Raw genomic sequence first — 14614 nt, forward strand, 5'->3', positions numbered from 1 at the left:
TTCTACAAAACGAATGCACATTAGGATAATTTTTTATTTTGAAATTTTGTTAGACATTCCACAAAAAGAATATGCAGTTGGAACACAATATTTTTATTATTTAATTTTGTCATCCATAAAAATTTTTTCTGTGATAAAAATGAGTAACTATTAATAATTTAAAAATAAAATGAAACCTTACAGCTGCATGCCTTCCTCAGACAAAATTATACACAATCCATTTTTTTTTTACTTAATGTGTGCAGAACACAATCATCATGTTGGTGACACACTAAGATTTTTTGCACAATTTCAAATTGTTGTTTATCTAGTTTTAACAATTTCTACTCTCAATTTTTCTTTGTTGACAATGTTTGAGTACTCCTTATGTTTTGTATCCTTCAGTTCAAAATTTCCTGAACAAAACTTTCAAAACCACATTTGAAGTTTAGGAGTATCTTCCCCATACACACCCCCATACATGAGTATTTTTTTACTGTTTGTATAGCATTATATCCTTTAAAAAACTTAAAAAGCATACTATGTATGATATGCATTTTAACTGCAGACATTTTGACTCAATTTTATTCAAACAAAGTGTACCATTGTTGGAATAAAATCATTAAGCTTCTAAACGAAGAATACAATCTGATCTTAGCAGTAATGTGTTAAATTTCAGAACTCTTATAATTAAATGACATATATATTTTAAGTAAAGACAGCTGTTAATATAGCAAAAAAAAAAAAAACTTTCTGTTGCACATAGAAGAAGATAACATTTTCATGTTGAACAGGTTTCACTATACAGTGGAATCTTAGGTGATACGTATTTTGTAATATGTGGACTCAATATATAGATGAATAAATGAGAACCTTTTTTTAAAAATAATCTATCTGTAAATATTTTATTAAGAAAATTATGTAACAAACTTATAGTAAAGCAAGTGCAATCATGATAAAGATTATATGATGAATCTTGTGATATGAATAGGTTATGTTATGATAAGATAATGATTTATTGTGAATTTTACTTTGCTCCAGTTGTTTTTAAAATAAGACAAATCTAATATGTAATAATTTAGCAATGTGATATTACTAATTTAATATTAATATATATGTTTCTTATGAAATGTTACGTTGATTTTACGATTAATAGTGTATTGTGATTAAATTTTATTTTCAGCAACGCAATCTACGAAACCGAGAGAGACAAAAATTAGTTCAGCAACAACAACTTCAAGTTCTCTCCAAAACTGCTAGAGGAAGAGAAAGGTATTGTAGTTGTTTTTATATATATATATATAATTTGGGACTACAGAAGAGTAAAGAAGAATAAATGTAGATGCAATTTCAAATCTTTGCAATTCACAAACAGCCAAATAATTTTATATTTTGAATTTTTTAACCCAAGAAATATTTTCATGTACTTTATCATCATCTTACTCTGAAAATAGTTTTTAAAAATCTTTAAAAAAAACACATCAATATATTTTAACAAAGATTTTGTTTATATAGTTTAATTTGATGAGTTAAGAAGCTTATTTTTATGAGTTTTTTGCATTCTCAGAACAGTATATTCAATTATAAAAATTGCATCTCATTTTAAATTTTAGAATCACTTGAGAATAGTTTGTTTACATTGCTTATTCTTGATAAAAAAATAAAAATTTTAAATTGTTAATTGTTTTTAAAACTTATTGAATTTATTATATTATCTTTATCTTTATTAACTTATCATTATTATAATAAACAGTTCTAATAACATAATAGCAAAACATTTAATATTATGTTAGTGCTAATAACAATAACAATTTAGAATATTTCTAAAATGAACACAGCATTAACAACACTTTAACAAAATATGCTACTTGGTGCTCTCAGATATGTCTTTCATCATGACATAACTATTTGCTACAAATCTTTAAATTTTCAAACATCAAAAATTAATTTATAAAAAGGGCTGGCAGAATTACAATTTAATAAGAAAGTAAAATTACATTACAGATGGATACTATTCCTATCTTCACTGTGTGTCATGTCCAATCACCAGGAACAACTATTTCCATTGCAGAGACAACCTTTCTTTAGTGGCTATTCCTCTGCACAAATATGTAAAACAGTTTAAAATGTCTGCAGGTGACAATCCCAACACAATTAAAAATATATTATTTCTTTGTAAAAAGGGCTCGCAGAATTATATTTTAAACTTTTACATATTTGTGCAAAGGCATAGCCTCTAAAGAAAGGTTGTCTCTGCAATGGAAATAGTTGTTCCTGGTGATTGGACATGACAAGCAGTGAAGATAGCAATAGTATCCATCTGTAATGTAATTTTACTTTTTTATTAAATCAAAAATTAATATTTGCAAAGTGCATTGGATGAAATGGATACATTTATCCACTCACTTTCAATGTAGTTTTACTATGTCTAAGCTGATCAAAATTGGTGGGTAACCAGCTGTGTTATTTCTTGTTAGTGAAAGATGACTTTTTTTTTACTAATCCTACTTCTGAAATATTTTTTCCAAAAAATTAGCATAGTATTTTCCCATTATTGTTTTATCTTAGGAAGGTAATCTATTAGAATGATTCCTTCAGCATCCCAGAAAACCAATGCCATGTCCAAAAGTGAATTAATCCATTCCCATGGATTATTCACTTTCCATTATTTCTAATGAGAAAAATTGATTTGGAGTTCAAACGGCTTCTTGGAATGATTTAAATTCAAGGCCATTCATATTCCAAATCAGTATTTAAATGCATGTTTTTCAATAAATGCATGAAGTTCAGTTACCCCAACCCCATTTTGTAAAACATCTTATTTAAACAGATGTCAACAGTAAAGAAATTGATAGAATTGCTTCAAATTTTAATTCTTTTTGTCTCTCTGTCCTTACTTTTATTGATTTATGTTTGTACTTGATTCCTTGTCTACTTTGGACTTTGTTTATTAATAGGACATATTACACTGGTGTAGTTTCCATTTAGCATATAGAGATCTTAGTCAAAAAATCAAAACAAAATATCTTTATTTTCATCTGTACACTCTGTTTTTGTGTTTCAGGCCTGAAGGCCCCTCTTCAGCAGGTTTGCAATAATAATGTTTAACAAATTTTTAAAAATTTTTTTTAAAAACAACACACCCATATAGACACAAAAAGGTTCTTAACATAATGTTATTTTTTAAAATGTGCCTGTTTATTATAAAAGGATAAAAATTTGTTTAATATTTAAAGATTTTCTTAATAAACTCTTAAAAATGGCTTTACTCACTTATCTAGCACTGTTGTTTTATCTTTATTGGATTTATTTCCTTTTTCTATAATCTTTTTCCCTTTTACTTCCTCTTTTTTAAATGCCTTTCTACATATTACTCCCTCTATAAATGATGCTATTCCATGATTGGTGAATTTCTCTTCCTAAATTATTATTAATTCTGTTACCTTGTATTTTTTATATAAATATGTTCAAATAATTGTCTTTTAAACAACTTAGGAATATAATTTAATTTCTCCCTTTTTTTTTATCAGTATCAAATTGTTTATTTCTAGTTTTGTTGGTAATAATCTTATATACCTACTCATCTAGCAATTTTTTAGGATAATTGTTATACAAAAATATTTTTACAATTTGTTGTATTTCTGTTTCTTGGTTTTCTATTTTACCAGTTCTACACTTAATTTTATCTGTATACATTTTAAATAAACAAACCACAAAATACCATTTAATATGCAGTCTTTTTATTAAATTTTTTAATGCTTTCAGTGAGTTGATTTGATCATCTTTAGGAAAAATTTAAAAAATTTCAATTTATAAAGAACAAAATCTAAAGTAGTTTGTTGATTTTAAAGTGCAGATAGAGAAGAGACATTTTAAATATATTAAATTTTATATTTATAGTTGTGTATTGACACTTGCATATTTTTTATACTCTAGTTTAATCTTCTTTTTTTTGTATCATAATGTCTAAATAATTTGTACTATTTTGTTTTTCTGTTTCTATTTCAAACTGTATATTTTCTTTACTTTGATTTGCTTGTTCCAATATTGATTCCTCATTTGTCTCCATTTTGTCAAAAATTATTATACAGTCATCTATATACCTATTATAAAATTGAATTCCTTTTATACTACTAATTTTTTAATCTGTTGGTATCATAAATATTTTTGCCAATCTCAGGCCTATACATTTCCCATTGGTATTCCTTCTATTTGAGTGTAATAATCTTCATCAAACAGAAAACAATTGTTTTCTATTACTATCATATATAAATTAATTATCTATTGTGGAGCATTTGCTGTTATTAAGGAATTATTAATATATTTTCTAGTTCAGATATCATGTGTTCATATGACAGATGCTTCCATTCACTGCATCTTCGTTTCCTCTTCATAAAATTGAGGATGTTATGGATAGAACTGCAGATCAATATTTTTACATCACTTGACTATTCATTTTTTTTCATATAACTACATAAAATAAGTTTTAATAGAATATATTCATATTAATTGTTTATAAAGCTTGTACAATAGTTTCTTTTAAGAAAGAAATAAAAATAACCAACTAAATTGTTTTTTTTTATTTTTTTTTTTTTTTTTTGAGAAATGAAGGATGCTTTTTGCCTCTTCTTCAATTCCTTTTACAAAAATTGATTTACAATAAATACAACTTCTGAAAATAAAATTTTTTATAATTGTTTCTACTTAGTTCTTTCCAATAGTTTTCATTTTTTTCACATAATGTTTAGTATTATAATTGATTTAAATAGTGGATTTTTCCTTTCTTTTTTTCATATTACTAAAACTATTGAATATAACTTAAAATTAAAAAATTCTACATCTTCTGAAACATGTTAAAACGTATTATAAGTATCTAACCTTTATTTTGTGTGGCTTGAAAATCAGAAATGCTATCAAAGCTGTGTAGAGCAATTTGTGGTAGTTAGAATGATTTCTTAATTGCAATATTCTGCTAAGAAATTTAGATTTTATGTCCTTTTTGTTTTTTATCACAAACATATCAGCATTTATGATTGTTGACATTAAAATATTATGTATGTTTTAAAAAGTTATAAAATTCAAGATTTCAGAATATCAAAAAAAACTTTGTTTTATATAAACATTTTTGATTTATCTGTTATATATGTTATATAGATAGGTTTGTATTCTCAAAAATAAAAAAACTAGCTTCCTAAACTAATGTAGACAGATAATACAGCCTATTGTGTATAATGCCAGTCAGCTTGGGGGGCAGTTACTTTTCAAAATCTAGGTCAGTACACTTTTTTCTATCGATGATGTATATTTGATTCTATTTATATGTTATTTACGCTATTATAATAACTGGACTATAATAAGTGATTATTAGTCTATTATATGATTGATTATATACTTATTTTTTTACTTATTACAGAAGTACCACAATAACTGCAAGTACTTTGTTTTTTAGAAAGATTTATGGCTGGATTTGAACACGTTTATTCATTAAATAGGATAAATATACATATAAATTTACTAAATTCAAGCTATAAATAGATGAGAATAAATATATTACCATCATTTTTTGCATCACATTCAGTATAATAGTTGTTTTAAACATTTGATTGAAACTAATATTGTCAATATATAAACTATCATCACCAAGTTAAAAAAAAACTGTCATGTAAGTTTTATTAAACAATACAAAAAAAAATATTCATGTGAAATTTTCTGCTAAAACATCTGCAATAGTATCTATGTTAAATAGGTTATGTATTGATAACAACTACAAAAAAAGTGGATCATTTTTATATGGAGACAATAAAAAACAGATTTATCATCTGTTTGCCTGTTTCTATTTACATATTCAAGTATATTAAGCAGATTTATCCTAGGGATTATACAATATCAAAATAGCTAGTCATCAAAATGACAAATGCTGAATCATCATAATGTCAGTTAAGGTATATTTTAGCATTTATCATTTTGTAATACTGAAATCATTCTGATATACAGGTAGTCATTGACTTATGATCGTAATTGGTTCCAAGGAACCAATCATAAACCAATTTGGTCATGAGTCAGCCTTTACATTTTATGCCATTTTAATACAATTTTCTCGTTTTTATGCTCATCAATCTTATCTGGGAATTCTTAACACATGTCTTATGAGTGAAATGACAGGATGGCAGAATTTGAATAACTTAGGTGGGATAAGTCTTTTGGGAACATCTTAATCTGGTTTTGTTGTTGTCTCAAATGGTTTAAGATTTTTGTTTATACCACTGACTGGACAATAGTGTAGTTTTTACATACAATGGGAAGTAGTACTTGTTTAAAACTAAGGAATATTAAAAGAAAATAGTCATGAAATTATTAAGAATACTCAAAAGTGATAAGTGTGAAGATTTCTGGAGTGTGAGCTACAAGGCAAACAGAGAAGAGAAGACAAACTGTTTGCCCGAAGGTGAATGGTTGGCATGTATGTTATTGTTATAACTTTGTAAAAACTAAAATAAAATTTTATACAAAACATAAACATCAAAGATTGTCACAAATTATCACACACCCAGCTTGTGGTACTAGACATAGATGTTGCCAAATCAAGTTGTCTCCAGACATATCATTTGGTAGTTGTGATCATGGTCATAAAGTTGATCAATTATAAGTTGATGACTGCCTGTAATTCTAAAATGTGCTATATTAACTCAATATCAAGATATTTAGATAATATAGCATTAAAATAATTTAGTACCAAACTGATTTGATACCACAGTGACAACATAAAAATGTTTACATCAAAATAAGGCATGATTGATTCAATCAATATTACTTTCACAATAATTTAGAGTGTAGATATTCTTTAACTTAAAACACATGAAATATCAAACACACTTTTAATATACTTGTTTATTTGTTCATTTTTATCAGTATGTTATGAGACTTACAAACTAAATTCCTAAATTCCAATAGGATTTGCTGTTTCAAGATGATGTAAAATTTTTATCATTATTCCTTACATTGGCAGTTTTCCGAAGAAATGTCTAGTACATCTTTAAAATCTATGTAAAATAATGTATAAAGAAGGAAAATAGTCATAATATTTTTAGAAGGTATTATAGTTCATATTATAAAGAAAACCAATGCTAATAAATATGATTATTATAGAACAATTAATCTGATATTGCATGCATTCAAGATTGTTTCATATTATGAGAATAATTGAAACTAATGTTTAAGGGTTTTTGGGGAAAAGCAATTTGCTTTTGCAAAGGAAAAAGCATTAGAGAGGCTAATAACATACTGAGAATAATTGGAAATGTCTTATGGATAACAGAAGAACATTATGTTTGCTTTATGGACTGTGTAATGATATTTGAATGAATGCTCTGACACAAATTATTTCCACTGCTACACAAGGTTAGAATAGAAGAATGACTTATAATACTAATCCCAAAACAATATCTTTTTTCTACTATTACTGATGCATACAACCATACTAATTATAACTATTGCCCCACTCACTAAATGTATTTATAAACTTTAAATGCATATTGGAAATATCATTGGTGCCCTATAAAGATTTTCAAAACATAAAATGAGAAAGTCTTCAATTCTTAGCTTTTTTTATTTCTTGTGACTTACAAAAATTTCCATTATATTGTATTTTTGATGTAAAATTGAAGGTTTTATTAATGTTGCATTTATCCTTTTTTTCTAACCTATCATTGCTTTTATAGCTTGTTTTGGAAACCACAGTTCTATCAACTGCATCATGTTTTTGAAACAACCCATAGTTGGTGAAATATGCCTGTTTTTACATTTGACTCTCAATAACTCTAAGTATACGGGATACATAAAAATTCTTGAGTTAAAGAAATTATTATTATTATTTTAATGAGATCATGAACATTAAAATACAAATAATATAGGTAGGGCAGATGCAGAAGGGCAGCAAATTAAAGTGAAATTGAACATTAATGACAGGTTCAACCAATCATTTATCGTAATCTTCGAGGTTGAAAGCGACAACTGATAGCAACAGTCATTATCATTCAAATTTGCCTTAATTTTGCCAGTCATGTGCATTCACCTTTAGATTTAAATATGCTATATTTTTATAATTTTTTGAATACATAATTTATTCTGCATTTATATTTTATTATTTGTGAGAGAAAAAGAATGGTGATGATTCATTGTTTCCTGCTCATCAATGTCTTTGAATTGCTCAATTGCTTCAAAATTTTACATATAATACAGCTTTTTGTAATTTCATTTAAAAACATAAAAAGAAATACTACTTGAGATTTAAATGGCCAATTTGCATTTAAGAATAAATTCATTACTTTATACCTGAAACATCATTAGCTTTATTAAATAAAATCTGCTTTACAGACAAAGAAATATGGTATGGCACAATCCATCTATTTCTCTCTAATTCTGACTGACTATTTTTCATTTCAAGAAATTTAGCCAAGATCTCAATATAACAGTATTGATTGATAATTTGACCACTGAACACTCACATTGCTGTTGCAGGACCTTGATATCAGGAAAAAAAATAAGCAGGACTTTGAACTTCAAATGATTATTGTATCCATTTTTTTTTACTCTTGGAGATTTTTATTTCCAATATGTTGATTGATTTTTTGTTTCTAGATCATGTACAGATATTAAAGTCTCATCTCAATAGTTACTATAGTCTGTTCAGCAAAAGAGTAGACATGAATCAACCTAACCTAGAAGAGTCAGGTTGATTCATGTCTACTCAAGTCAGATTAAAGAGATGGAAGGAGACTGTGGCTATCCTCTTTACATGTAGGACAGGGCCTGATCTCTTTCAGATGTATTGTTTTTTACATTTCTAAAATATTTTTATACCACCTTTATCATAAATTTAAAAAAAAATTTTACAAATTTTATTACTTACTTTTAATTCTAACGTTGCTCATGCACTTAATCACATATCTATTCTTTCACTGCTTGGACTATAATTGGTGCAAAGCAGACATGACATAATTATGTCAAGGTATATGATTCAAGTCTGTAATTTATCAAAACACATTTCTTTGTTAGACAATAGCAATTTTGGAATCTTCTTTGTAAAACTTCTTCAACATTTAATTCTCCTATTAAAATACATCAAATATCTTTTCTGTCTAAATTAACTGGGTACATTCTAGTATGAATCAGTCTGAATCATAATTGATGCATCAGTGAACAAGTTAACTCATTGAGTGTGATGTGCATTGGTTGCCACACCAATGAACTCATCAGTCAATATCAGAACACATCTTAATACATTGCAGTTCACCAGTGCTCTGGTTGATGCTGGCTGTCTCATCTATTACAATATCCAACTTATGGTCTTTTTGAATCATATGTTGTTTTTTTCAATGTGATTAATAATTGATGTCCACAGATGACCTGAGTGATTATCATCTTTACACTTTTGTTACCTTTTGAAAATCAATTGTGAATTGTTGAAAATTAAAAACCTGCACATGAGAAATAAAATTCTTATATTGTAAAGCTCATTCAATACTTGAAAAGTTTCTATTGTGAATATCTTAAGTTTGATGAAAAACTTGATTTAATCAAAGAAGACACAGTCTGTTCAAAAATAGTTTTGAATTCACCATTTATTTCTTATTACGTGTTCCAGAACACCTTTCAACGACCGGACCTTTCCTTTGAGGCTGCTAGGTCGCCAGGTAAAGTCATTCCTTTGGTGTTTTTTATGTGTTTTTTAAAGTTAAAACAAGAGTAAAAAATTTGGAACTGGCAGATCTTACAGACATCTTCAGGTTTTTATCCTATCCAGTAAGGGAATTCCAGACTTTTATATCCCTTAGAGAGAGCTGTTTAATGTAGATTTTGATGGTGTCCGTCTGGTGATGAATTAACTTTAAAACTTTTAATTGTTGAATTTCGTCTTTAGGTAATTTTTTTAATTTAATCAAAGAAGACACTTGTATTGTAAAGCTCATTCAATACTTGAAAAGTTTCTATTGTGAATTTCTTAAGTTTGATGAAAAACTTGATGTTGAGGTGCACATTTTTAAATCAGATATTTCTATTATGCAGAAAAAAACCTTGCAATGTGAGAACACAGTTTATAGTCAAATACTGTATTTTTTCCCCTCTGGTATTAGTTTCTGAATTAGTCAACCTGATTATTTTTGTATTAAGCTGCATATTTAGCTAACTCATAGCTTGCTGAAGATTTTAACTTCAAAACCTGATTATCAAGCTTTAGTTCCTATATAAATAAGAAATATAAGTCCTATGTCCAAAATTAATTATTTAACTTCATTTTGTTCTTTATTATATTGTATTTACTTGCTTATAAGATGATCTCACATATAGGACAAGGCGTGACTTTAAAGATCAAAATAAAGAAAATTAGATCTATTAATACAATTCCAATTTTATTTTGTTTTGTGAAATCTGGAAGTTAAAAACCTAGAAATTTCTGAATTTTTTCACTTCAGTTATAAACGACTTAATCAACAACATTCCATACCCGGGAAATTGTTGACCCTCCACGGGCAACGATCGCCCCCTAACTATCAACAAGCCGTTGTTTCCTCGGATGCAAGTAGATTATCTTGCACGATGGTTTACAGTTAGCGTCCGAGCTAGTCGTTTATTTAAAGTCCGGGAACACCTATGGCCCAAATTGCGATCCGTTATCGATCACGTGACAGGTTTTCCCGTCAAGAAAAACTTATAAAAGACGCTTCCTTCCCCCCTAAAGGGCTCTCCGATCGTCTCTCCAGTACGAATCGTACTGCGCCGTCGACCGAACCCGAAGTTTCTACGTTTCTAAGTGCCACTGACCCGCCTCGAATTTTCTAAGGTTCTGCGTGCCACTGGCCAATTAAGTGACTCTCCGTCATCCTGACGATTTCTATCACTTCGGAGTGAATATTTACCTAAGGGACATTCGCTGGACTCCGTCTATTACGTAATTTATAGAGGTATGAACAAATATTTGTAAACTCTCTCTCTCCGGCCCCTTTTTGTATATGAGGTTAGAAGTGTAGTTTTGTTTGTTTGGCTTTTAATAAATCTTGTTTTGTTATAAAATGGTGTCTTTCTTGACTGTCAGCTTCGTCTTATCGTCGACCCCATCCTTCCTCCTAATCCACTCGCGTAACGCGCCGTCAACGTAACAGCCATCCTTGACAAGTGAGTCGCCAGTAAAAGAGGTACGACTCCCTCTTACTTCCTCGGGATCTCACATATTGGTTTCAATCGAGTGGGGTTTTGACTCTTTCGGACCCCCCCCCCCCCCCGATTTCACAGTTTAATTGTAAGTAAAATATCAAATGAACATAAATGCACATACATTGTCCCGCAAAAATTACTAGCATTTTAAACTTTAAGGAAAAATCTTGTTAAAATCACCAACATAATTTGTTCATGTAAGGCTGTACAATCGGGAACCTTTTTTGCTAATTCTTAACAGTCGAATCCACTCTCTGTCTATTACATTTATGAGTTTCTCCGAATTCTGATTTTCAAATAATCATCTGTTCTCACGTGGGAATCGATTACAACTTATATCAAGCTCCCGTGTGATTTTGGAATTTCAAATTGGAATTCAATTCAAAAGCTTTGCTTTTTCCTATTGCTATTCATCTTTACTCCTGACAATACAGAAGAATGATTCAAATGACCCAGATAAAATACTTTCGTTTTTTAAACACTAGAGGGTGAGCATTCAGTAAAAAATGCAAACATGCGGTTCATAAATATTATTGCAAAGATGCAAAGAATCTTTAGCTCATGCATATAGGATGACCTAGGTTTTTGAAGCAGTGAAAAATGAATAAAAACCTTGTCTTATATGCCAGTAAATCCAGTAAATATATAGTTATTACAGAAATATTTTTATATTTATAGGGATCGTTTACAACAAGTTAGGAAATGGCAAAAACAACTTCGCCAAAAGTTTGATCAAAAAGGCCAAGCTCCTGTAAAGAATCGTGATGCTTCTGTTGCCGTTAGACCTGATTGGGAAGTTATTGAAGAAATGGATTTTCCTCGTTTAAGTAAATTATCTTTGCCTGGAATTGGTGATGGAAAAGATGTGTAAGTATTAATTGTTTTATTAATTATATTTCTAATTTAATTAACACTTTGAAATAATTACTTTTAAAAAATTAATTTATAAATATTTGGTATCTTTTTAGATATACTTGCGGAGCTTTAGAATTTTATGATAAATCATATGATCGTGTTACTTGTAAATTAGAAAAGCAACTTCAACGTATTAATCGCATTTTCCATAAGGTAACAACAACTGATGATCCTATTATTCGCAAAGTAAGTGCTTTTTTTTTTTTTTTTTTTTTTCAGAAAACGATAATTGTATTCAAACTACATGAAACTTATTATCACTTATATTTGTTGAAATGGCCAATTATTAATTAAAATTAGCATTGACTTACAGTAATTTCTTGCTATAGCACTCATTCGGATATATCATGCCTTTTTTTTTTCCAAACATAAAAGCACTTTAGCTAATAATTTTTTTAAATATTGAAATTTCTACTGGTAAAGAAATATTGCCAATTACTGACCTTGAAACTACTGTTGTATGAAACCCATAAAAAAGTAAGTTGGCATGGAGATTGAAAATTGACAAAACAAATGGATAGATACATCAGTTATTCCATTCATTTGGTTTGTCTCCTCTTCTGACATACATGATATAACAAGTATATTTAATATAAGATTTAAAAAATGTATTCCCATTTTTAATTCAGGTAAACTGCTTAATTGCTTAATTGACTTCACTTTTATATAATTTGTAAGTGAATGTGTAGCTGGATTTATACAAGATATGTCTGAAAAGTAGATACAATGACTAGTATTCATTCAAAACATTTTTATTTGACCAAACATCCACTACACCTTATTTATTGGTACAGTACATGCATTATTTTTCTACAAAATTGCCACAAATTGTTCAAACAGTTATTTCTGGATATAGTGTGAGAATTGGGATTTATTAAGTTAATTATTATAAGAAAATATATTATTTCTCTAAACATTATTCACAAGAAAGGAAGTTACATTCATCTTTTTTTGAAGAAAAGGGAAATCGACTTCCTTTCCCACTCAGCTTTATCTATATTTCGGACGGCCATATGTCTGTTTACCCTCTCTGCACTAGTTACACATCCCATGTGTCCTTGGATGCTATTAGTCAGAGAAGGGGTTAAAAAGGAGATTTTCCTGCCATTTGAGGCAGTCCACAAAAAGTAGGAAAGTGCCATATAGACAACGGGTAGTCCACAACAAAAGGAATTTACACATGAATTACGGCAGTTCTCAAAGACCCTAAGATGCCATAGGAGGCAGATCTCCATGATGTGATATTGCTGCTTAAACTACAGTCAGCTGCCATAATGAAAAGTCCCCTTTGACATATTTAACTTTGTGCGATATATATGAATAGAAAATTGTCCCACAAGATCCATATCCACCTCCCGTGCTTCAACTACTAAAAAGAAGACAGTGTCAGGACCAACAGTCGAGGTAGTATATATCTGATGTATTTGTAAGTGCTCTCTTTCTTGAGAAATAGGTAGAATTTACTTATTTTCATGATTAAAGTGGTAGTTATCATCCTCTCAATGTTGTTGTACATTTTTATTTTTTAGTTTTATTAAATCTTGTTACATTAATTCAATATGGTTTTGTCTCTGAGTTCAGCCTCATTGCTTACCTATGTATCTTCCCCACTTGTTAAAGAGCCCTCCTACTTAATTTTATCCACTAATATTAGATTGCAAGTTAAACTGCAGAACAATAGTTTAACTGGTGTCAGTCCTGACAAAGATCGGGATTTTAAGATCTTGATCTCCACGAATAACAGGCCCTTCTAGATGACAGTGAGTAGAACCCAACGTTCTAACGACTAGAGGGATCGAATATCTTGATACCTTTGCCCGTCATCTCCCAATAGCGTTTGTATCTCAGAGTTGTAGAATTCTACTGCTTGCGGCCAGAACCACATTTCACCCCAATTATTTATCTTGTCATCATTGTAGAAGTGTTGTATTGCAAGATGTTTCTTCAGATAAAGAAACAAGTGGAAGTCTCAGGGAGCAAGGTCTGGGCTGTATGGCAGATGGTCAAAAACTTCTCGCTTGAATTGTTTGAGAAACATTTTGGTAACAATTGCTGTGTGAGTCATAAACTGTTGTCATAAAGCAGATGGACACTAGTTGTCAACATTCCCCTCCATTTGTTTTGAATGGCCAATCAAAGGTATTGAAAAGTTTGGCAATAAGCAGCAGCATTAATTGTGTTGCTGAGAATCATGAAATCAATCAGAAGAATGCCTTTTCTGTCCCACGAGACAGAAGCCCCGATTTTTTGCTGAAATTGAAGTTTTGAATTTCTTGTGTTTTGGAGAATGCATACTGCATCATTGCAGCAACTGTTCCAGGAGTATGGTGGTAAATCCAAGTTTAATTATCCATCACAATGTGGTTGAGAAACTTCTTTTTCATGTGCATTGCTTGTGAGGATGTTGAGTGCAAAGCTCATTTGTTTCATTTTATGTTTGTTAGTTAATATTTTGTGTACTTGGCATGCATTCAATTTCCTTTACCCTAATGTTAGTCACAGCTTGATG

General features: G+C 29.3%; 1 protein-coding gene across 1 annotated transcript in view; it reads left to right on the plus strand.

The window, feature by feature from the left end:
• Positions 1–14614, plus strand: part of eIF3d1 (eukaryotic translation initiation factor 3 subunit d1) — a 39665-nt gene that overhangs the window by 16626 nt on the left and 8425 nt on the right. Inside the window, exons 4-6 of the mRNA XM_067278964.1 lie at positions 1163–1251; positions 11869–12057; positions 12159–12291. Of these exons, the coding sequence (XP_067135065.1) occupies positions 1163–1251; positions 11869–12057; positions 12159–12291 (411 nt within the window). The remainder of the gene's footprint in view (positions 1–1162; positions 1252–11868; positions 12058–12158; positions 12292–14614) is intronic.

This window comes from Centruroides vittatus, unplaced genomic scaffold (genome assembly GCF_030686945.1).
Source record: "Centruroides vittatus isolate TY-2023 unplaced genomic scaffold, ASM3068694v2 contig_846, whole genome shotgun sequence".
Taxonomy (NCBI): domain Eukaryota; kingdom Metazoa; phylum Arthropoda; class Arachnida; order Scorpiones; family Buthidae; genus Centruroides; species Centruroides vittatus.